This window comes from Rhinolophus sinicus, linkage group LG02, assembly GCF_036562045.2.
Source record: "Rhinolophus sinicus isolate RSC01 linkage group LG02, ASM3656204v1, whole genome shotgun sequence".
Lineage (NCBI taxonomy): Eukaryota > Metazoa > Chordata > Mammalia > Chiroptera > Rhinolophidae > Rhinolophus > Rhinolophus sinicus.
The window spans coordinates 84,364,833-84,391,430 of record NC_133752.1 but is presented as its reverse complement, the minus strand read 5'-3'; the positions used below and the strand labels follow the sequence as shown (position 1 = coordinate 84,391,430).

At 34.0% G+C, this 26,598-nt stretch overlaps 1 protein-coding gene across 13 annotated transcripts in view; it reads left to right on the top strand.

The window, feature by feature from the left end:
• The window catches only part of ZEB1 (zinc finger E-box binding homeobox 1), a 200,778-nt gene that overhangs the window by 131,246 nt on the left and 42,934 nt on the right, over positions 1 to 26,598 (top strand). For all 13 annotated transcript variants that reach the window (XM_074324716.1, XM_074324712.1, XM_074324715.1 and 10 more), the window contains one exon: positions 14,845 to 15,045. In XM_074324716.1, the coding sequence (XP_074180817.1) occupies positions 14,845 to 15,045 (201 nt within the window). The remainder of the gene's footprint in view (positions 1 to 14,844; positions 15,046 to 26,598) is intronic.

The following is a 26,598-nucleotide window of genomic DNA, read 5'->3' as shown; positions in this document are numbered from 1 at the left end:
AAGTATCTAGTGTTTACAATCATTATCACACCAATACAAGCATCTTTGCCCATATATTATAGTCCTTCTCCGTGCGAGGCACTCTGTGTACTTTTAAATGCATTAATTTAATCTCCATGGCAACCTCAAGAGGTAGATTTTTATAGAAAATCCACTGGATTTTTGTTCCAGTTCACAATTTTTTGTGTAACTAGACAAATTACTTTGCTTCTTTGGATTTCAAGTGTAAAATAGGTGGCTGAGACCTATCTGCAGATCCTTTTCAGGTTTAAAATTCATCACTTTAACATACATTTTACAGCAGGATAATCCTTTATTGACACATTATAAGAATACTCCACACTGTATTAGGAAGCCATGAAAACAATTACAAAAATCGTTAACATAAACTTTTTGAAACCTTATAATGTCCTTTTCACCATAAAATTCATTGATTCAACACATTTTCACAGCACTTAATCCTTTATTGACATATTATTAGAGCTCTTCATCTTTGACCAAAGACCTACTGATGAGCATGTGAACATAATGAAAACATGATGGGACATGGGCACTATTACAGAGATGTCAGAAATTACACAGGAGCACAAAGGTTAGAACAAGAGTCAGGAAGAATGTCACCAAAGCAGTATTGTCTCGTATGTTCCTAAATTCAACAGATATCTTCAGTGCCTCTGATAGGCCCTATAATGTTTGGAACTTAGACGAAAAGTGAACAAGACAATGCCGTTGCCCTCACAGAGCTTCCATTTCAGTGGGGAAGTATGGTAGAATAATGGCTCCCCAAAGATGTCCGTGTCCTAATCCTCAAAACCTGTGAATATGTTACATCACATGACAAAGAAGAATTAAAGCATCAGAAGAAATTCATGTTCCTAATCAGTTGACCTTAAAATAGGGAGATTATTTTGGATTATCCAGTTGGGCCCAAAGTAAGGGTCCTTAACATTGAAAGTGGAAAGCAGCAGCAGAAGAATGGTCATTGTAAAAGTAATGTGATATTAGAAAGTCTCAAGTAGCCATTGCTGGCTTTGAAGATGAAAGTGGCCCATGTGCTAAGCAATGCATTCAGCCTCTAGAAGCAAGTAGAGACAAGAAAATAGGTTCCCCTAGGGCCTCCAGAAAGAGCACTGCTCTGCCAAGACTTTGATTGTAGTCCAGTGAGACCTATCTTGAACTTCTGGCCTCAAAAACTATAAAACAACAAGTGTGTGTTATTTTTAAGCCTCTTAAGTTTGCGGTAATTTGTTGTAGCAGCAATAGAAAACTAATACAGAGAGAAGGAAAATAAATAAACAAGATAATTACGCATTGGATGCTTTGAAGGAAATAAACAGGATGATGTGAGAGAATAAAGGATGGAGCAGGTTAGATTAGGTGGTCACGGAAGTGTTCTTTGAAGCTATGACTTGGGAGTGGAGCCATGAGGAAAAAGAAAGAGCCAGACATGGAAGGATCTGGAAACAGAGCATTCCAGGCAGAGGGAAAAGCAACGTACAAGGGCTTAGCGTGGAGTAAGGCTTTTCACATACAAAGAACAAAAAGACCATTGAGTGAGAACGTATAAGTATCGTGGGGAAGAAGATGAGGGCCCAGACATGCAGAGCCTCGGTGGCCATGATAGAACACTGGAAAGCCATTGAAAGGTTTCCAGAAGGAGAATGACATATTCTGCTTTATGGTTTTAAAACATCACTCTGGCTGCTATATGGTAAATGGAGACGAGAAACCAGTGAGATGGGTGTTGTAATAGTCCAAAGGAGGGGAGACGACAGGTTGAAATAGAGCAGTGACACTGGTGATAGAAAGGTATCTAACCAACAGGATTTGTTGGTGGGTTGGATATGAGTTCCGAAAGACGACTAGAAATTTGACGGTAGAGGAGAAAGGACAAAGAGGAAGCATGAAAGTACAGTGATGTTTAGGGAATAGACTATATTGAGAAGAATGGTAGAAGGTAAAATAAAAAGGTAATTGAGGCCATAATATTCACAGTCTAGAGACCCTTACTTGCCATGCATTTGAGTTTGGAGTTCATCTTATCTGCGATGCAGAGCCACCAGAATTTTAAATCAATCTCTGAACTGAGGTTGTATAATTACATATATCCTCTATTGTCATTCTGACATAAAGACGAATAATAAGTATATTTTAAATTACATTTTCTTAGATTCTGAGTTCAGAAAGATTTAATTAAGTACTTGCTAATGTGCTAATAATTCATTGTGAATCTCTCCTTTATTTTGTTTTGTTTGTGTTTCACTCATCTGTTGGCTCTAATATTCTGCTTGCTTTGGAGAGGCAGTATATTCAGAGCGTGGTCTCCAGAGCCACATGGCTTCTGTTGGAATGCTGGCTCCAGGACTAATTGGTCTACCCTTGACAAGTTATGTAACCTAAGTCTCAGTTTCCTTATCTATATAATGAGAAAAATAATAATTCTTCATGTGATTCTTGTAAGGATTGACTGGTTCATAACTGAATAACTGAACTACACATAAAACACTGCATGCTTAGTAAGTATCTCTTGGGGCAAGGTTGGGCAGGGTGTAAAACTATGTAAATGGCATTGATTGATTTAACTTCTCTTTTTATCAGCAGTAGAAATTCAATAGGTCATAATTTCTTTAAAATACTTTGAAAATACTCCTTCCTCTGTTTGTTTCTGTATGTGGTATTGAAGTTTCCATTTATATGTGTTTTTCCAAGAATGTCCACTTGTTTCATCACTAAGGCCATCTACTCTCTAAGATGAAATTTATATAAAAATGTAAGTGTGATGAGTTCACACATTCTAGTTTATTGGATATTATTTATTTTCTGAATAGATTCTGTTTAAAAATGGTTGCCATTCCAACTGCTTTTCAGGTAAATCAGGTAAAACAAAGCACTAGGAATTCTCTAGTACTACAATTCAAATCTATTTAACTTCCCAACAGCATATTTCAAATTTTAAAACCCTAAGTAATCAAAATTTTCCTTCTGTGTTGCATTAGCAAGGCATAAAATAGAGATTAGATACAATGAGGTATGGAATCCTATAGTATTTATTTTCTACATAACTCTTAATTTAGCATGTAATCATTTACTGTCACACTTCTCTCTAATATTTAATGTATATCACTCATATTTTATAAGTGCGACATGTATCTCAGAAGCAGAGACTGTAGATATTATATGTCTTTATTCTCCTACCTTCTGAGGTACTTAGATCAAAGGAACTAAATCTTTCATTCTAATTTGATAACTCACAAGCTTGTAACATGTTATAATGTTTGGAAGATCTCAGTAAAACTAAACTCTAGTTATCTATAAATTGTTTGTGTTTAATGCTTCATTAAAAAATAAATTCCAATTCAAATTTTATTAGTATGATCCTTTTCTTCCATGTCTAGTAGACTCAGGGAATTATTATCGCTGTATTGAAATTTGGCCCTCAGGATCGCTTCCAAAGAGGAGGTCCCCTCATTGGGTACCATGAAGCGGTCCTTGGACTTCTGTGTACTGCCATTCCTGTAAACAAGAGAGGACTAGTCCTCAGACCACATCCTTGAGGTTCATGACCTGTTTCTTTCTACTTATATGATTTCCTTTGTGGTTGCTGGTGTCCAGTACATGGCCAACAGGTTAAAATAATACTCACTGTACTTCCGGCTTAAAGGAATCTGAAAATCCCAAGTGAAAGGAATTAGAATAAAATTGTGGCCTCTCCCTTTACCTTATTTTTCATAACCAGTTCAGCTATGAATCAGTGGGTCTCAAAACCAGTCAGAGAAAAAGTGCCCTCTGGGATTGGTAAACAACAAAATATTTCTTAAAAATGTTTTTTAATTGAGAAAACTCAGAATCATGCCACCTCCTATAGTAGAGACTATTAAGCATATGATTGTGTGTGTGCTGCCCTAACCTGTATTTGGGGAGTGTCAGTTGCCTTTCACAAGGGAAAGCATATGCTCTATAAGGCCTTTCTCCTGGACGTCTGTGCTGTATGTGTGCAGCTGCCCTCAGAACTAGCAGGAAAGAGCAGAAATCACTTTTCATTTTCATAACGTCACACTTTATATAGCTATGAATAGAAAAGGGGAGTGTTACTCATACTTTAAAACAGATTGCTGTCTTTCATACATAATAAAAATAGAACTTATTTTTTCTAATGAGAACTTAAATTGTTTTATTTCAAAATCCACAAGATGTATACCTACAACATAGTATGTATTTTCTTCTTAAATATAATTTTAACCTTTAATTTTTAAAATTTTATCTTAATATATTGATTGTTGTTTCTAATTATATCTACTGTTATTGAAATTCAGATAACAAAAATGTTAAGAAAATGTTTCCCCTGTTCAGTTTTCTAAAGTTCACTACTAGCAACAGTATGCTGAATATTATTTCAGACTTTTTCTTGCACCTTTAAAATTTATCTTTTAAAAAATGTATAAAGTAATATAAATATTTAAACAGTATAGAAGGAATAATTTTTTTAAAGTCTCTCATTCATTACCACATTTCTTCATTTGTATGCCCTTCGAGACATTATTTTTTATTATTCAAGTACATATATGTATACTGTCGTCTTCATTTTCTGCAAGAATTAAACTATTTTGGAGGACTCTTCTCTATCTCACTACAAAGGGATATATCTTGGGTGGCTAGTTAGGGGGTTTTTTGTAATTAAAACCATTTGCAGATAAAAATATGTATGTATATTTGCACACATGTGTAAGTTAATTTGTAGGGTAAATATCAAGAAATTCCTGGATCAACAGGTAAACATTTAAAATTTTGACAATTATTACCATTTTAATACAACAACATATAAGAATATTTGTTTCCTTAACTCTTGCATATACCTTGTGTTATTGGTATTTTTTATGCTTTATATCACTTATGCTTTGATACCATTTTAAATGATGCTAGACATCATTTATTGAGCAATTAGTACTTATGGGCAGTGTTCTACATGCAGGGAGCGCAGCAGTGAATACAACAGAAAAAAATCCTGCCCACATGGAGTTTCCATTCTAGTGAGAAGAAACAATAAAATATAACATAAAATATTATGTCAGTTGGTGATGAGTATTCTAAAAAGACATAAATTATAGGAGAGAGTGGAATGTGCTCTTGTGGTGGGGAGGTCTATAAATTTAAACAGGGTAGTCATGGAAGGCCTCTCTAAGGAGGTGAAACAGAGCCATGCACAAAGAGCATTCCACGGGGAGTGACATAAGTACGAAGGCCTAGAGGCAAGCAGCCAGTGTATCTGGAATGGAGTAGAAGATGAAGTCAGAGTACAGAGGACCAGGAGCCAGCTCCTGAAGGGCCTTTGCATCGCAGTGAAGGAGGTGGGAAGCCATAGACGGTTTACAAAGAACAGTGACAAGATGTAGACGGATTTCTTCATCTGCTATATTGTGAACTGACTGTAGGAAGGCAAAGATGGAAGCAAGGAGAACAGACAGCCAATGACAATATTCTCGGTGAGAGATGACAGTGGCTTAGAGCAGGGAGGTAGTGGTGGATAGTTGGTTGTATGTGGTCAAATGCTGAATACATTTTAAGGTATTTTTCTCTCTATGTGGGGAGGAGGAGAGAAAAAAGGGTGTCAAAACTGACACCACGATTTTTGGCCTGAGTAACTAGAGGAATAGAATTGTCATTTACTGAAATAAAAAGGACTGAGAGGATCCAGAGTTGGGGTTTGGATATGGCAAGTTCACCTGTTAGACATCCAAATGGAGATGTCAAGTTGGTCATGCAAGTATGGACTTCAGAGGAGAAACTTGGGCTGGGATAGAAAGCAAAGAGTCATTTAATGGTATTTAGAGCCATGAGACAGATTGCAGTCTGAGAGATGGAAGGAAAAAACAGAAAAGTAGCATTCCTTGAGTTAGAAAGAAAACCAAGAGAGAGAGTCAAGAGAACAGATTTGTTTTGAAAAGGAGAGGGTGGTGGATTATGTCAAATGCTGCTAGTAGGTCAGATAAGAAAAGGGTTGATAATTGTCATTGGATTTAACGCTGTAAAGGTTCTTAACAATCATGACAAGAACGGTTTTGTGACTGAAGTGGGTTTCAGAGAAAACAGGAAGAAACAAATAGGAAGTAAGTGTAGGCAGCTTTTTAAAGAAACTTTACAGTAAAGCGGGACTGAGGTATAGAATTTGGAAAGGTGGAATTTAATCAGACTTGGGAGTTTAGCCACAGTAGGGCTTTTGAAGTCAGAGTAAGGCTAGAGAGTTGAGTGTATGTACGAGTTGACAATATCATAATGGTATAAGATTAAAGTAAGTTTCTCTTTGATTAGTGAGGTTGAGCATCTTGTTAAATGTTTATTGACCATTCATATTTGTGTGTGTGTGAATTGCCTTTTTGCATATTCCTTCTGGGTGGTTTATCTTTTAAGAATTCTCTAATTTATAAGGTAACAGCCTTTGGTAATATGTACTGCAAATATTTTTCACAGTTTGTCATTTGTCTTCGACTTTAACTTTTTTCTATGTATAATTACGGATTTTGTGTCATGCTTATATTATAGTATCCTTCTTCTTCTAAGACTTCTATTACTTTTATGGTTTTTTTTTAATCTTTGATTCATGTAAATTTCATTTTGGTTAAAGTTGTGGGGTGGGAATCTGATTAGCAAGACTTCCATATGTTTGAGGGATCTACTTCTGGATTCTATTCAAGTTCTTTGATTGTCTGTCTATCTCTGTACCAGTATAAACCTGTCCCCATTTCTATAGCTTTCAGATACATTTCCTATCTGGTATGGGTAATCCATGTTCTCCTATCACAATAATTACTATTCTTTTTCTGAATTTTCTTGAATATTTTTGTATTTGTTTTCCCAGAAAATAATGTTAACAATATATATTGAGCACTTATATACAGTACTGTATTAAGTTTTTTGCATCTAGGATTATTGTTATCATTATGATGACCCTACTAGAGACATACTATCATTATCCCATCTTAGAGATGAGAAAACTGAGGCATGAGAAGATTAAATAACATGCCCAAGGTGGCATGACTAGTAAGTGGTGAAACTGTCATTTGAACCAAACAGTCTGGCTCCAGAGACTGTGTTCTTAACTCTCATTATAAACTTTGGAATCATTTAGTCTAAATCATTTAGATTTAGAATCGAAAATATCATATTAGTATTTGGATCAGAATTGCATTAAATTTATAGATTATTTTAGGTAGAATTAACACCTTTGCAATATGAAATCGTTCTATCCAAAATGAAAGTGTGTCTTCATTTGTTTAAATCTTTTATGACCCTCACTAGAGTGCTAAAGTTTTCTTTATGTAGGTCCTCCATGTTTCTTTTTTTGTCTTCATGTGTTATCTTTTGAGTTGTTATTACATATAATTTTTCTCTTATTTTTAGTAGGTTATTGTTTTATTGGAAAGCTATTTTTTCTGTTAAATTCATAGTCATTTACTAGATTTTCTAACTGCTATCTGCTAATAGTTTTTTTGTGATTTTTCTTGAATTTTCTAGAAGCATATCATCTGCAAATCATAATTTTTCTTTCTCTTTCCCAATATTTGTGCTTTTTCTTTTTTAAAACAATGCTTGTTCCATTAGAATACTGTTAACTAATAATGACAGTAACCATCTTTAGCTTATTAAGGCCTCTGATACATAATTGTTTATCATGATAGCGACTTCAGTTTTCTTTTTATAAGAAAGTATCAGCAAGGAATAGCAAATTTTAGCAAAAGCCTTTCAGTGTCTAGAGAAGTCATGTTGTCTCTCCTTCACTATGTTAATATAGTGTCTTCTCTTATATGTTTCCTAATGTTGAATAATGCTTGATTTATTCTTTTAATGTATTACTAGATTTAATATTTTATTCATGATTTTTACATCAGTGATCACCGGTGAGACTGAATTTATGAATGTGTATATGTGCGTGTGTGTGCTCTTTCTCAGATTTTACTGTTACTGTGCTGGCTTCATAGAAAGAATTTAGGCTCTTTTCATTTTCTTCTCTTTCTACAAAACAACAGAAATATCAGTACTTTGACTATCTGAAGAAATTCCCCTAGGAGAACATCTGGCACTTTTTGGGTGGTTAACTATTTCATAGCTTCCTAAATTTAGTCTATGGTCTGTCTACCTTTGCTATGTCTTGTGTAATTTCATAAATTCTATAAAATAAGTTTCCAAGAAAGTTATTTCATCCATGTTTTCAAACTTATTTGCTTCGATTTGTGGAAAATATTTATAAAGTAAGTCTCTAAGTTCTTTTCTAGTTATAACTACTTTTCTATTTGCATTTTAATATTGTATATTTGTGCCTCTCAATTTTTTTTCTAGGATTAAGTGGGCTAGCAGTTTATCTATTTCATTGATTCTTTAAAGATCTGGCTGTTGGATTGATTTATTAATTATATGGCTTCTCTACTTTCTGACTCAGTTTCTGCATTTGTATTTTTAATCTCATCATCGCACTTTATTTGTGTTTTTCCTTACTGTCTGTATTCCATAAGTAACAAGTCATATAAATTAAAAAGCATCTTTTCTATAAATGCAGATTTTACCTATGAAGGAAATCTTAGTTAATAATTTAATGCGAATTATCTCAGTCCAGATACTTTCCTCACATAAAGAACCACCTGTTCCTAGGACTGAATTTGCTTTAATCTGCTAAGAACTTTGCTGTTGAACTGTTTCATCTACCTCTTTGTGAGTTATATTAGCATGGGCTGAAATTAGCTCACTGAGTGAGTGGGAGTCTTGATAAGACAGGGAAAGGGGAAGGAAATTGGGATGACTCTTGTCGGGGGCATATAGACAGACGACATATGGAGAATGGAGGAAAGGCCAGAACAAAAACTGAGAAAGTACCAAAGACAAATCCCATGAATACTTAGTGATTTTTGTGAAATGAGAGAGGAGGGAAAATAAGCACTAGGATGCTGTGCATGATGGCAACCCTCCCTCCTGCCTTTCCCTCTCAGCGTTCTCTGGTAACAGCTTGTATCTGGAGGCATTAAGAGCCACCAGCCCTTTTTACAGGGTAAATTTCAGAATCATTGACTTCATTGGACTTAGAGTAAGTTAAAGTTATTTTGAAAATGTAAAACGAGGCTATCGTTGTTCAATTTAATAGGCACCCTAGATTTTAGATATTACCTAGAGAGGGATTTAAAAACTCTTCCCCCAAATTTGCTAAACCATTAGTATTGATTAAAACCTAACCTATTCATGGTGCTTAGAGCACTCTGAAAATCATTGATGCTTATTTTTAAAGGATTTACATTAAAATTAAATAATATACACATTGTATGTTATTTATTATATTACTTACATGTTACATATGTATATCATTACATTATAATCTTTATTATACAGTAAAATACATATAGATAGTTAATTAATATTATATATAAATTAGGTCAAAAGCCAGAATAGCAAATACTTACAGTGGGTACTGAGTGTAGTATTTATAGACAACGTGCACCCCTCTTTTCTGGAGTAATGTTTGCAGTTTTCTGTAACCCTATGAATTGTGACATGACTTCTCCTTTCCATTGCGTGTGCTAATTTACCAGTCTTCTGGTTATCACTGTAGTTTTGCCTTCATTTTCTTCAATTATCAGTAGCACTTAAGTATACTGACTTATTTCTTCATTAAGAAAAAAAGAAGTGTGGCCCCACATTCAATTCAACAAATAATCCTCTACCTACTATGTGGAAGGCAGTTTGCCAGGGACTCTGTTTAGAATAAAAACAATATATTGTGACACTATTTTTGTCCCAGATGATGTTAAAGAATGATGGAAATAATTATTCAGTGTCTCCACCTTTATCTTCATATTTCAGAGCATTTGAGCCTAAATTGTGTTGTTCTCAGCATAGTGCAAACCTGTAAAATATTCTACTTAAACTATAATCCATTATTCTGGAGAACATGATTCAGAGTGTATGTTTTTCTAAGTGTTTCTTAAATTATGACAGTAGGTTATTCTGATATATGTAGAACAATTGGTTAGAAGTAGTCTGTTAGTTTTTAAGGATCAGTCTTATGTCTTTTTCTAAAAGAGATTTTATCATTCTTTTCTGCCGTGCAGATGAGTGTGTGTTTGGGAGTTTGGTAGGAATGAGTGGGGCATGGTTAAGCGTGTATTAATGGCGAAACATAATCAGAACTTCCTCTTTTCAGAAAAAAAAAAGCCTTTGTACACCCGAAAATATGTTGAAACATGGCCTTAGCCTGTCGCTTTAATCAACACGTGCCCCAGTTATCACCTGTCGGGAATGGAAAACCTGAGAGTGCAGTGTGTCTCCTCCTTCCCCCTCCCTCAGTCTCCTCCTTATACGAGCTTAATTTGTTATTCGTAGCTACAATAAACAGTGTACGGTATGGTTCCCTATTTATAAAGCATTGCGATGATCTTGCTTTTATCTTAATGACAAGTTGAGATTGTATAATTCTTTTTTTAAACTCTAGTCATCTAATTCTTTTAGTATAATTGTACATTACTTAAGAAACAGATGTTTGCATGGGAGTTTAATTTGCGCAGTTGATGTGGTGCTGCATGCAATCAAGTGCAAGAATATGCTATGTGAAGTCTTTTAGAGGTTTATTAACTATAATGATGATGTTGCCCCATGGTATACTGTTTGTGTATTATTATGTGATTTTAATGGTTAAATTCTTCAGTCATTTGAAAACGTTTTCAGTGGCAAATTGTTAAGTATGGAATTCCAGGGCCCCAGGATAAGCTAAACACAAAAATACGAGTTTGAGAATATTTATCCTTAGTGCAACAATTTTCAGTCAGGAGGGCTTTATACATAGCAGCTAAAGAATATGGACTATGGAGGCAGGCAGACCGGGATTTGAATCCAGCTCTACAACTTAATAGCTACATGACCACAGGTTATCCAGCTACTCGCTCTATATGTGTGTGTTGTTGTTGTTGTTGTTACTATAAAAGGCAGATATAATAGTACCTACTTCTTAGGAATTGTAAAGATGCAGTGAGATGATGATGATGATGGTGATGATGGTGATGATGGTAGCAGACACTTCTATAGTCTTTACTTAGATCAATGTGTGCAGAACACTGATCTAAGCTCAATATGTTTTTCTGCCATTAACTCCTCATGACCACCTTATGCAGTGTGGATGCTATTGTATCTGGCATTAGCTGTTAGCAAACAATACCCACGAGAACTGTACCACTAAGAAACCAGGGTGTCATTGGCCACACTTTGGTGATGATAAGACTGCATTCAAAATGTTACCATTTTCTATTGAAATTGAAATTTATATCGTGTATTGTAAAATGTATTTAAAGATTTTAAAATTATTTACTTTTTCTGGTTTCCTTTATCTTTGCTTTCTTGGAATGTTATTATTTTAATTAAATCTCAGAACCAAAAGTTGACGACCACCTGTGATTGTTAAGACCATACCACTCTTTAAAGAAACTATATTTATTATATGTCTTAGCCAAAGGTTAAACAGTATAAAGGTATGGCAGCAGATGGGCAGACAATTGAAATAACTGACACTCTTTAGTGTAAATACATTTTCCAGATCTTTGACTACCAGAATTTATCAAGGGCCTGCATTATTCTCTGTACTTTCGATGCTTGGGCCCTATTTTTAAAATCAGCTCTGTAGCTCCACAGAAGGATAGATCCAGAAACACAAGGAAGCTTGCCTGTTATCTAAGTTACGGTAGTCAATATAAGTGATTTTTCACTTCTTTTTCTCGCAGCTAAGTGACTGTGAAGCAGAAGACAGTGAGAAACCTTGGAAAATAGTTATTGGTCTTCTTCCCATCTTAGCCAATAAAATGTGTTGCTTTTTCTTTTATTTTTCAAGTTTTGTACCATATATTCAGAACATACTTTGGGAAAATTTATAGTCTTCCATATCACAATAGTGGCTTATACTGGGGCCCCAGAAGGAGTTTTTCTAGAGTCCTAGAAAGTGGCAGGTGTTCTCGAAGAGTCCTTTGGGCTGTAGTTGACTCGCAAGCAGAATAAAACACCTGCAGCTCAGGGTAAAGAGAACTTAGTGAAAAATATGAAGCAGGCAAGTTCATGTTTGAACCATAATGAACATAGGTCTGAAAGCCTAATTATTAGGAAAGTTTCATGCTCCAAATTCTCTAATAAGTGTGCATGCTAAATATACAATCTTGAGTCAACCAAACAACCTACAACTAACAAAATTGATAAGGATTAAATTACAGTATTATATTATTAAAAGGCAAGAATAGCACCAATATAAAACCATGGTCAACTCAAGATACTAAAGAAGCACTAAAACCTTCCTTCACCAAATAGTAAGAATTTCAACTATCCATGCATGTCTAAGCATAGTGAGAGCTTCACAATGAGCCAGTGTGGTGGCCAGATCTAGTGGAATACAGAATCAATTAATCCTCAGTAAACACTAGAAGTGTTCTAATTTTAGTAAGTAGCATAATAAATGACTATGTACCACACCAACTTTAAATGACTTCAGAAAGTCATTTAGTGGGTTACTAATAAAGAGCCCTTGAAAATAAAAATGGAAGTTAATAACATTGTGCATTATTTGCCAGTAAGAGTCCTCACTCAAATACATACACACCATACACACACACACACACACACACACACACACACACACACACACACACACTCTTCCATCTTACTCTCAGTTAAAGCTCATCAGTAAACCCTTGTTCCAACTGTGGACCATCCTTTAGAATCATTCCCTTTACCCACATAAATAGTTTCACAATTTACTCTGTTCATAGTGTGGCTGGACTACAAGGAATTCCCCGTTTCCATAATTAGCTACTTAATAAGTTTTCCCGTTGACTCAGCAATTCCACCCCTACTGATATATCTGGCAAAAGTGTTTAAGGAATGGCGAAAGATACATTTATAAGAAAATTTATTATGACATTGTTGCTAATGTTTAAACACTGGAAAGAAACTACATTTTATCAATAAATGATTGGTTAAATTATATTTGTACAATGAAATGCTGTGTAGCCATTCAGAGAAAAATGAGAAAGCTCCACATATACCCACATTAAGAAAGTTTCCAAGATATGTTATTAAGGGGCAAATCAGTATAATGTGATCCCACATGTGTGTATTAAATACGCATACATACATTAATATGTAGGATTTGCATTAAATACAAGATAACGTGTGTATCAGATGAGGTCTGTGTTACAATTAAATAGATAAGGTATATAAAATGATTAGCGTCATGCCTACCTAGTGCATTAATTAATGAAATTTGCTGTTACTGTTACCTTTAAAGAGAGAGAAAAACTCAGGGAAGAGGGGCTTTTACATGTTTTGTATGGTCTGAATATTTTTTTCAATGAACATGTATTACTTTTATAATAAAATCAGAGAGAAAATGATTTGCTCTTGGGAAAAGATCTGGAAAAATGTATTCACACTAAAGTATTAATGTCACAAGAAGACTGTATGTTTTTCTTACGACACAAGATGTTAAAGAATTCCTAATGGGGCCAAAGGGTAACTGCAGTAGTCTTTTGGACACGGGGATCTTCCCAAGGTCTGTAAGAGCAGTTTTGGAGGTTTGGGGTTAATTGTACTCACTCACCTTGATATGTACATCCATACTTTTGATTGTATTTCTTCTTTCATCTTCTTAGGGTCTATGTGTGTATTTATATGGGAAGAGGAATATATATGTATATCATTTAAGCATTTAGGTGATTCTCTTCTTTCAAGAATGGTTGGAAAATTTTAAGGAAGAAATGGAAAGAATAACTGGAAGTAATTGCTGAGTTATCTAAACAAAGCAAAGCTTCCTTTTTCTCCTTTCCTCTCAATCTTATCCTAGTAAGAATCACCCTGCAAATAGTTGAAAAGAGGTAGTCCAGTGACTGTACCCAATGAGGTACTAAATATCCCATTAGAATGATTATTACAAGGACACTGAAGGGAAAATGCTGAGTATACTATATTATTTGTTTTAGAGAATTTTACTCTCAACTATTACTCATGATTCTATGAGCTGCAGTTATTCAGAATAATTATACATTTTTACAATGATGGTATGAAATTTTATTGAAATTCACTAAAATATGGAAAGGGTTCCCATTTGAAATTTCTGAATGTCAATTATTTTTTTCAGAATGACAGACATATAAGTGTTATTTAAATTATGCCTTAAAATTATGTAGAAATTTGTATAAATTGGTTGTTTCTGAAGTCAGTGAGGATTAATATGAAATGCAAGGGGCTTAACTGCCAATCTGAAAATACTTTTCTTGTGATAAATTTGATGATATATTGCTATTTTATTAGGAGAGAGAGACTATTTTCTTAAATTGTGATACTTTAAAGATTTGAAGCCCTAGTTGTACATAAACAGTATCATGTTTATGTACAGTAGAATAAGTAGAATAAGCTCATCAGTAGAATAAGCTCATTATGATTAGAGAGGATTTTAATACCGTGTTCAGGAGCACAGAATATGAAACCAGACTGCTAGAGTCAAATCCTGGCCCTGCCAATTCCTAGTTGTATGATCTTGAACAAGTTACTTATCTTCCCAGTGTCTTGGTTTCCACTTCTATAAAACAGGGATGTAAGTAACAGTTGGTAGATACTCTGTTTCATCGGGTTGCTATAAGGATGTAAAAATTAAATGAGTTACTATTTATAAAATACTTGTACATGTAGTAAGTATTCAATAAGTGTAGCTACTAAAAGAAATATTGAATCATAATCTGTTTTAAATACTTTAAAATTTTTATTTTTACTGAAATGTAAAAACTGATTTTTGTACTAGTTGGTTTTGATTACTTTTTTTCTTATTTTGTTTTACAGTTACAAATTATAATACTGTGGTAGAAACAAATTCAGATTCAGATGATGAAGACAAACTCCATATTGTGGAAGAAGACAGTATTACGGATGCTGCAGATGGTGAAGGGGGTGTGCCAGAAGATGATCTGCCAACAGACCAGACAGTGTTACCAGGGAGCAGCGACAGAGAAGGGAATGCGAAGAGCTGCTGGGACGATGATGGCAAGTTTATTTATTTATTTTTTTTATCATTCTATTCTCTCGATTCTTTAAAAAAATATCTAAACTGAAAAGATAAATTGGATAAAAATTTCGAAATGATTTATAAATTTATTTCTCTGTTAATCGATAGAAGGTATCTTTCTATTTATCTTTTTTGGTAGATTATGAGGTAGAATAATAAAGTTATTTTGACCATATATACAATGCATATAATATGTTAAATTCTAGTCATTTTTTTAAAGAATCAAGCTTTCCGTATACTGTTGATAAAATTGAACCTATCTTTAATTTCATACTAGAACCTCAAATTAAGAATCTTAGAAACCAATAAATCATATTTGGTACAGTAAAATTGAATAATATAATGTGCAAAAAATCCCAATCACAGATAAAACATTAGTGTATTTTTAATGTTCATAAGACAGCCTGTCCCCCTCCCTGCCTCCCTTTCTCTCTCTCCATCTCCATATACATATGTGTGTGTGTGTGTGTGTGTGTGTGTGTATGAAACATCATATATATATAGATACAGATAAATATAGATGTAGATGTAGATATATGGCATCTAAATCTAAGAGAGGAGAAGTCCTAAAAGAGTTTCTGAATGAAACAGGGCTGATTTTGAGTTATAGACCATCAGTAGAGGTTAGTTAGGTAAAGGACAGGGAATAGAAGGTGCTTCAAGCAGATGACACAATATACATGAAACCACAGAGGTTTGAACAAATTGTGAGATCAGAGAAGTAAAACTGGAAAAGAATAGGAAGTGCATTGTGTGCTACTTCAAGGAATTTGAACTTAATCCTGGAATCTATGAGAATAACATCATTGATACGTAATTTTGAAATAAGTCTGGTAGCAAATATGGAAAAGAATTTTAGAAGAAGGAGTCAGAGGCAGGAGGTAGTGCCTTCAGTAAGGAGCCTATAATAATTCAGGCAACGATAAGGGTTTTCGAACTAAAGAAGTAACCCTTGGGATTGGAATAAAGGGAGAGATTTGACAGCAATGTAGGAGGTAGAACATATAAGATTTGGTTGATTTTTATGTGGAAGGTAACTGACAGGGAAGGACTGACGTGGCTTCTGGGTTTCCGGAAAATAGAACCCAGAAAAGTTAACTTGTTTATTTTATTATCATAACTGGTTAATGGCAGGACTATTAGCCTGTTAACCTTTAATACTGAGCTCAAAACTTTTGGGAGCAAGAGTTTAACGTATTTCCTGTTTGTGGCTGGAATTGATCCATCAATGTAGTTGATTCAAAGTCAATATGGAAGCAAAAAGGAAATTATTTCTCTGGAAAAGGGGGGAGATAAGAAGAATGAGATAGATGGAGGTAAAAGAAGAAGAAGAAGAAGAGGAAGAGGAAGAGGAAGAGGAAGAAGAAGAAGAGGAAGAAGGGAGAAGGAGAGAAGAAGAAGAAGAATCAATGAACAGGTTCTGTTTCTGAAAATATGTTGGGATAGATTATTTGGACTAACACTCAATGAAAATAACTAATGTTAGATTTAAAAATAAATAAGTAAATCTTTTTGAAATTTTAAAGAGCTAACTAGATAGTGAGCAACAACAGATCAAAATCTAAGTGAAGATAGGAAGCCATAGAGATAAGCAGAGCACAACATAGAAGCCTTTGGGGCCTTACGGATATTTGCCTAACCAGGCTAATGTAAGATGCGGTTTTCAGGCCTCTGAGGAGAAACAAAGCCTTGGACCACCAAAAAGTTTAATAGCAGATCCTCCTGTAGTATGAATTGCATCTTGACTTTATGATGAACCAAAAGCAAACCCTCTGCCATCCCTGCCGTCCTTAGGAGTTAACAGACAAAATTACCTTGGTTAGGAACTGGGGGAGTGGAAAATTGTCTCTGAGGAATAGTCTTGCTTTGACTCATAGCTCAAATTCACATCACTGGGTAGCCTGGTAAATCTCAAGCCATAATTGAGTTTAAATTGAAATGGATGCTAATATCCATAGGCACCAAGAAGAAGCAAATGCAACTCTTTTGGAGAAACATACCTTCATCCTACCACTATAGTTATAGACGTCTCCCAGAGAACTTCGCAAGAGGACAGCAACTTGAGTGAAAATTACTAGGAGCAAAAGGAAGCAGAAATTGACTCATAAAGACTTTCAATTACTAGAGTTATATAGATTATAAATTGACTGTCATATTTAAAGAAAAAGTTGGCAAGCTTGAAATTACCCACTCCAACAGAATAAAATATAACCAACAGATTTTAAGAAGAACCAAATGGAACTTCTAAAAATGAAAAAATAAAATAATAGAAATTCAAAACGATGGATATAACAGTAAAATAAACAGATTGAAGAAAGAATTAATGAATTAGAATATGAGGGGAAATTATACTAAATGCAACTCAGAGAGACAGAGATAGAAAAATAAATAAACTAGCATAAGAGAAATGAAGGATAGAGTTAGAAAGTCCAGTATATATCTTAATTCTAGGAGAAGAGAGAATAGGAAACCTGCAATATTGAAGAAATAACGGACAGATTTTTTCAGAATCGATGAAGAACTAAGCCACAAATCAAGAAGCCCAACAAACTTCAAAAAGGATAAATTACCCCCAATAACACTATGGTGAAATTGCAGAGCACTCATGACAAAAGCAAAACTCTTGAAAGTAAACCCAAGAAAGCAATTATATTTCAGAGAGTGACAGTTAGACTGACAGCTAAATTCTCAATAACAACAATGGTAACCAGACATAGTAAAATGATGTTTGTCAATATACTTAGCAAAAATATCTTTTAAGAAAGAAGGTGAAATAAGGTAATTATTTCAGACAAGTTGCAGCCAATGAAAAGAGAAAATTTATTATCAGTAGACTCTTACTAAAATAAATTTTAAGGCATATATTTTAGGCATGAGGAAAGAAATCTTTGATAGAAAGTCTGAGATGTAACAAGAGCAGAGAAAGTAACATACGCAGTCTGACAATTAGGTTCGCAAACTCATCCTAGAAAAAGTTCTACAAACCTCATTGCTGAATATCACTATGGCCGCCTTCAAAGTACTCCCCTTGGGAAGCTATGCACCGATGCCAGCGCCTAGTCCACCCTTCAAAGCAATTTTGGAACTCTTTCTGGAATGGCCATCAGAGCTGTCATTGTTGCACAAGTTCATGAACTTCGTTTTCAGACCTTGTATAAGTAAAAATAGATAAACACATAGTATTTCCTGTGAAATACTAAACAAAAAAGCATGTGTAACTGAAATTAATTTCAGATGATGTCAACTTTAAGGATAAAAGCATTATTATAGATAATAGGATCACTTTATAATGATGAAAGATTAAATTCGCTAATAAGGTATTATTTTAAATGTCTTTGTACCTAATAACAAAGCCTAATATATATATGTATATATGTATAAACATATACATATATATATATATATACATATATATGAATGAAAAATAGGCAGTCTACAAAGAGAAAAACAGAAATCTATATTGTAGAAGATTTAACACACCTCGGTTAGTCATTGATAGAAAACCAGTGAGGATATAGAAGATTCAAAAATAAGTAAGATATATAGACAATGTACTTAGTAACTGCAAAATAAATACATTTTCAAGTATGGAGTATTTTTAAAAATCGAACACATACAGGGTAATAAAGCAAATCTCAACAAATTTCAAAAGATAAAGTCATATAGAGCATGTTCCTTGAACACAATATAATTAAGCTAGAAAATAATAAGATAAATAGAAAATTATGTTTGGAAAATTAAGAAACACTTTTGAATGTATGTTCATGGGTCAATAAAGAAATCGTAGTGAAAATGAAATACTTTGAACTGAATGATAAAAATATTACATTTCAAAATTTCTAGGATATGGTTAAAGCAGTTTCTGGAAGAAATGTTAGTCTTAAGAACATATTTTAGAAAAGGTTCTGGCTAAAAGTTAATGAGCTAAGCGTCTGTCTCAGTAACTTAGAGAAAGAACAGCAAACTGAGCTGTTTGAAATTAAAAACCAAAAAGTAAGTAATATAACTTGAAAATAAACCTACAAAAGATTAACATAGGCAAAACTTTATTCTTTAATAGTTTAACAAGATCAAGGGGAAAAAAGAGAAAATACATAAATAGCCAAAATCAAAATGAAAAAGAGGACATAACTACAGATACTACAGATATTGAAAGGTAATAGGGGGTATTATGAACAAATGGATGCCAATAAACTTTAAAATGAGGATAGGCTATTAGAAATTTTTAACCAAAACTGTTAGAAAGAATTAGGAAACATGAATAGTCCTATGACCTCTAAAGAAATTGGTGATCAAAAGTATTCCCTCAAAGAGGAGGTGAAGAGATGGAGCAACTCAAACTCTAATACATTGCTGATAGGATTGTTGATGGTATGTCACTCTGGAAAACAGTTGGGAAGTTTATTATTAAGTTAAATTTATACTTACGTTATGACCCAGCAATCCCACCCCTGGGTATTTTTCCCTTAGGAAATGAAAACTTAGGTTCACACAAAATATTGTACACTAATGTTTAAAGAAGCTTTATTCATAATTGCCAAAAACTGGAAACAATCCATTGTCCTTCAACAGGTGAAAGGATAAGGAAATCATAGTACATCTGTGCAATGGAATACTACCCAGCAATAAAAAGGAACAAACTATTGATATCAGCAACAACTTGGATGAATATCAAAGGCATTATGCTAAGTGAAAGAAGGTAGTCTCAACAGGTTATATAGTGTATGGTTCCATGTATATGACATTTTCAAAAAGACAAACTATATGCCTGACAGCAAATCAGTGGTTGGTTACCAGGGGCTAGAGGGGGCAAGTATGACTATAAAAGGATGGCAGTTGGGAGTTTTGGGGGATGATGGTGCTGTTCTGTGTCCAGATTTTTGTCGTGGTTGCATGAATCTATCCATGTGTTTAAATTCATAGAATTTTACACCAAAATAAAACACAGTAAAATTATCTGTAACATAATTTACATATGTGTATATGTAAATTATGTTTGCAAACTTGTTGCAACGATGTTGCTAACCTTTTTTTAATATCAGAAAGATTATTCATTATGAACTTGTATCAACTGGACAAACCAAGTTTACTATTTGGAAGTGCTGGAAAGGCTGCATGCAGCTAGACAAAAACAACCCAAACTTTTCACCAACAATTCATGGCTCTTGCATCACGACAATGCACCAGCTCACACGGCACTGTCTGTGAGGGAGTTATTAGCCAGTAAACAAATAACTGTATTGGAACACCCTCCCTACTCACCTGATGCCCCCAATGACTTCTTTCTTTACCTGAAGATAAAGGAAATATTGAAAGGAAGACATTTTGGTGACATTCAGGACATCAAGGGTAATATGACAACAGCTCTGATGGCCATTCAAGAAAAGAGTTCCAAAATTGCTCTGAAGGGTAGACTAGGTGCTGGCATCAGTGCATAGCTTCCCAAGGGGAGTATTTCAAAGATGACCATAATGATATTCAGCAATGAGGTTTTCTAGCACTTTTTCTAGGATGAGTTTGTGAACTTAATTGTCCGACCTCATATATGTATTTTGTTTTCTCTCCTACAAAGAAAACTCTAGTCCAGTTGATGCACTGGTAAGTTCTACACGTTCAAGGAGCTAATAATTCCAATTTTAGACAAGTCTTCCAAAGACTAATATAAGAGGCAAGATTCTCCAACTTTTGAAATGAAGCTGCCAGAATCTTGACACCAAACCAGATAAGCATAAGAAAGGAAAGTTATAGACTGATTCAAAACACAGACACAAAAATCCCAAACAAAATATTAACTATACTTTATATATGTTTATACATGTGTGAAATGCAAGGTCAGAATAACATTTAAACCAATTTAAAAATACTACTTTAACAAATTTAAGTGGAACAATCAAATATTCCTCCCAACAGATACAGAAAAAAACATTTAGTAAAATTCAGTACTCATGAATGGATAACATAAAAGCTAGCAAACTAGAAATAGAGGGTACTTCCTTGATGTAATGAAGTATGTCTATGTACAATCTATCACAGACATATTTGATAAAATGCTGAAAATACTTTCTTTGCAATTGGGAACAAGGTATGTCTAAACAGAAAGAAAATGATAAAAGAAGAAAGCTTGGAAGATCAGGAAGGAAGAAAAAACCTTCATTTGAAGATACATTCCTTTGATAAATAAACTATACTTCTAAACTTATATGAAATGCTGATTCTAAGCTTTTCCTCACCTAGCTTACAAAGAAAATTAAAAGTTATTATGTGCCACACCATGTTCAGAACAGTCTTGCCTCATCAAGTACAATAAACAATAAACATAAAACTGTTTCTTAGATAAAGTTTTGACCAAAGTAAAAAATCAGTATCAGCCACTGAAAACCACAACTCAAGATAATTCTGGCATCCTACCAGGCAAAAAGTATCCTTTCCCATTGCTAGAATTTAAAATGTCTTTGTGAAAATATACACAGAAGATTATCAGCACTGCCCGCTGCTGCAAGACAAGCAAGGCTTGTTGCTAGAATGTTGGATCAGAATCCTCAGTAAATTAATTGAAATCTATGGATATCAAAGTTAGTAACTCTGAATAGTTCATTTAGTTGGTTACCATTAAATGGCCCGTAATCATGCATTCCAGTGAAAGTTTATGTCTTCAGATCTGAACAGGGAACTTCTGTCCTAAAATTGCTTTTGTGGCTCAAGATGATCCTTGTGGCTGAATTTGAAAAATCACCTTTCAAATTGGACACGATTGACCAAACAAAGCTGATCCTGAAGCAGAATCAGAAAACTTGAGTTACCACAAGAAGCATTTACTCTAAGGAGCAGTCAAGCTAGTCAGTGGAGCTCCACTCTTTTCATACTCTCAGGGTCTTTTCTTTCATGATAACTGTCTCCACTGCTGTTCTTGTGTTCTTTACTTTTGTGTGTGTCTTGTTAATAAATTACTACCCAATGTAAAAAACAAAGAAAACCTGTAGGGTGTCTTGATCATATCACTGTTATAACTTCAAGAAGTTACAAATATGTAAAATTTCCTGCCATTAAATACAAGATTAGCAATGTTTCATTAAAAAGTAGAGTAGCTGCAACTTAGGTTTTCAAAAGGAAGTTTGGATGACCAGTTGTTCAAAGATTTTCTTGTCTAGTTACTTGAGGCTGAGCAAGGAGTAGTAAAGCAAAGGCGCTTTACCATTACTGAGCTAAAGGAAGCCACATCATCTATGACAATTAGCTGTTTTATTATACAGACTTTTAAGAAAAAGGGGAAACAATAAAGAAAGTGGTCAGTGGCATTTTGCCGTGCAACAGATCAGCATGTGAAACTGGTACTTACACATCTGTGACACAGTGTGAATCAAAAGTCTTAAAGTCTACTGAAAAATGTAATATGCTATTGAAATGTTAATTGTATACTAATACCTTTAAAAGATATTCTTTTTTGTGAATGAAATCTTAAGTTCGGATCAAGTTCTTAGAAGAAGGATTATATAGAAGCAATATTTTTCTGTAGATATTACATAAACTAGAACATGTTCACTTGCAGAAATAAAATTTTTTAGGTTAATTAAATGCTGTTGTCTCAAAATACTATCAACGTTAAATTTTCTTTGTAGGGAAGATAGTACAACTTGGCAGTGTTCCAACATATTTATCTTCATCTTACAGGAGCTTCTTGTGGTTCAGCCAAAAACTCTTATGCTTGTGTCAGTTAAACGTCTTTAAATATATACACTGTTACTTTTCAGACACCTGTTTTATAGGCCCCTTATATTTTAGTTTTAAAAATTATGTAAAACTAATCCCATAATTTAATAAAATATTGTTTAATATGCTAGCTATTTCTTTGTTTTGAAATGGATGAATTTTTTAAATGATCCCTAATACTAGTGACTTAAACATTTTTCTGACTTGAAGTTTTTAAAACTCTATAGAAATTTACATGTTTAGAAAAACACCAAGGCAAGGAAAACTTCTTTATAATAAAGATATTTAAAATTCTGATCTTATAGTCCATAGCAATAAGGCTGTCTTGGGCACAAGTTATAATAAAGTATAATAAAGTAACCTAAGCAAAGAAAACATCATTTACTGTATAACTCAGCATTGAGCCAAATTGTATTCATCTTTCAAGGTTCAGTTTAACCTACTCTTTGGCACCTTTTTCAAACAAAGGTTGTATGTGATGTAGAAAAAGCTCAGTACATGGCTTCTAGTTTTCACTGTACCTCTATGTCTCTTGATTTCCACTTCTGCATCTATAAAATGATGAGTGGGCCAAATGACAGTGTAGGTATTTCTCACCTCTACTTATAAAGGGATCCAATTCCACTTGCACTAAATATACAACACTAATATTTAAGTACCTCTAAATATCTCAGTATTAAGAGATGTCACTAATGAAGTAGTTGGGCTTTCTCCACACAGCTAAACCTCAGTTGTACACTCTTTCCTCTTTAAAATCTCAATCAAACAAATCTGCTACCTACAGTGTATGTAGTTCCTTTTGTCATTATCTTTACAGTATATATTCAACATATTGTTTTCCAAAGTTACTTGGGGTATTTCTTGTCTTCACCACCCACTTCAATGTGTTACATAATTCGTTTATAGTTTAGTTAGGTGTATTTATAACTATTTCATTTTTCATTCTCCCTGTCTGCTTAGTGATTTAAATTAGTATTTGTGTGTGTGTGTGTGTGTGTGTGTGTGTGTGTGAAAAATCACCCTGGTTATATATGTAAGCTATACAAGAAGGGTATACTCAGGGAATTGTCACACACACACACACACACACACACACACACACACACACACACTACTACTACTCTGTCCCCGTTTTCCCTCTAGTTAATTTTTTTTTCTTGCAGAGATATGGGTTATTCTGAAACTACTTTATGTGTATACTGGAATTGAACAAATAAGTAAATCTATTGAGGATAATGAGACTCAGATTTCTTCCTGTTAGAGAAAGAAGTTACAAATAAGGCAAAGGGAGAACGCTGGAATAAACCCTCTGGTGTTTGATTGGATTCAGAGGTATCAGCATAAACTCATCGTTCTTAATACACACAAAGATAAATGATACAAAACTACAGGTGCGGTATGTGCAGGTGTTAGTATACATGTGTATGTTTCCTAGCTCTATCTGCTAAGAAGACATGGAAGCAGTGACACCCAGTAATAGTCGAGCATACCTAGTACCTAGATGTGGGTTTCAAATACCATTCTCCAATAGAATACCACGGCTCCTTTCATAAATGGCTGATGCTAAAACTGAGGTAGGAAAAATATAAGATAAGCCTGGAACAATAAGTAAGAAAATGCTTTTAAAAACGTTATTTATGAAGACATGTCAAAAAGACACAAAAGCCAACTTGACGGAGCTCCCAGTGGCCAAATCTGGAACAATTTTAGCTGCACAATGATAGTATTGGATTGTAATCTACAGAATAAAACATCCATATTGATACAAATACTTAAATATATGAGGAGAAGGGAAAGTTCTTCTTTATAGTGAAATTCCAGTTATAAACTAAGAAGTAATTGGGGAAATGGAAAGTCACCACTAGGCAAACAGCATGATGATAATGTTGCAAGCAAGAACCATCACTGGATGCTAAAATTAGTGAATGAAAGTATAATGAGAAAAACGGATATTTACATAATCTCAATGTATTTCCCCATCAGATACTTACTAATTATAAAGATACATAATTACCTAGGATAAAGAAACTGACAGACACCACTTCAACTAGATAATCAAGTTTAATGTCATCAGTAATAATTTTTGTGACATCGTATACCACTGGTACGATACATTAACAAAGCCACATCACTTTGGTGGTATTGCTCAAAATGCATTTTCTCAATCTAATCATTAGACAATACTGGATAAATCAATTGAGGGCATCCTACAAAATAAGTGGCCAGTACTCTTCAAAAGTATCAATGTCAAAATCATAGGAAAACAGACTAAAGCAACTTGTCAGAGATTGATTGGATTGTCAAATTTTGGAGGAGACTATGGTGACATAACAACTAAATGCACAGTGGGAATCAAAAAAAAACAAAACAAAAAAAACCAGACCTTAGTGGGAAAACTGGCAAAAGTCAAATACATTAGTTAACAGAATTGTATAAATGTTAATGTAATTATTTCCATAATAGTACTGTGATTATGGCAGATGTTCTCATTAAGGAAAGCTGGTTGAAGGGTATACAGGAATTCTGTACTATGTTTACAACTTTTCTGTAAATAAGGTTTTAAATTAAAAAGTTTTTAAAATCATCAAAGTGAAGTGAAACCCCTTTTTGTTGGGTTTCATTAGTATATCTGAAAAAAAGTTGGAGTTTTCAAAAATATTGTTCTTAATAAACAGTAATGAAACAAACAGAAGAACATTGAACCATCATAATTCAGCTTACAAAGTGCATATGCTGTCAGATCTCTGGTTAGGTCTCTGGCCTTCGTCCCATTTCTTAGCCTATCTAACAGAGTATCTAATATCTGCTCCCCAGGGGACGCAGGCAAGGTCTTCATGGTCCAGTTGGTCTCCCTCCGCACTGCAGGGTGACAGCTTATTTCCCCACGATCACAGAGCTGGTCTCAGTCACTTGAATGTTGAGGGCAAGCATGAATTGGGCTAATACTGCCTTTCATTAGGACTTTTCTAGTCAGGTCTCGTTTGGCCTGGCTCTTTTCTGAAAAACTGGAGAACTGGGAAGTCTGACACAATAAATGAACATTCAGTTGCAATTCTAACTTTTACAGATTAGCTAAGAAAAGTAATACTGAGTAAATGTACCCGTACAGTCCTACAGCTAATGGCTTTTCCGTACTTCTTTTTCACTTTTGTAACAACTTCGTGTGGTAAATATTAGCTCCATTTTATAAATAATGATACTGAGGCTCAGAAAGGTTAAATATCTTGCCAAAATGACACATTAAATATGGAAAACCAGATTCAAACTCAAGTCTATTTGACTCCAAAGCATGCTGTTGTTGTTTTTTTCCTTACTGGTCCAACAAAAAAATACATCATTACATGAAATACATATATAAAAGAATAAGGAGGTAATTTCATCATAGCATCAGTACCCATCCATATAGATCTCTTCTTTTTTGGAGCTTCTGTAAGCAGTGAACTCTTCTCTATTTCATGCTTCCCTTTTTAATTGACTGTGACCTCCAAATTTTAATTTTATTTTAAATGTCTATTTTTATATTTTAAATTTCCTTTTGATATTTCTCTTTAGACTTCATTTTTATATTTTAAATTTAAAAGTCTCAAATCCCTTATTTCATAGGCAAGTTATATATCCCTTTAGATTGTAAACATCTTAAGAGCAGTTACCATGTCCTATACTCCTTTTGAATTTCCCAAAGCCTCTAGCAAGACTAGGATCCAGTAATTACTAGATGATTAGTGGTCTTCAGATTCATAGTGTCTAATAAAACTAAAACAGCAAAAAGGAAACAATATTCAATACTATGTTGGAATCTTAGCCAGCAAATGGATGTTATCCTC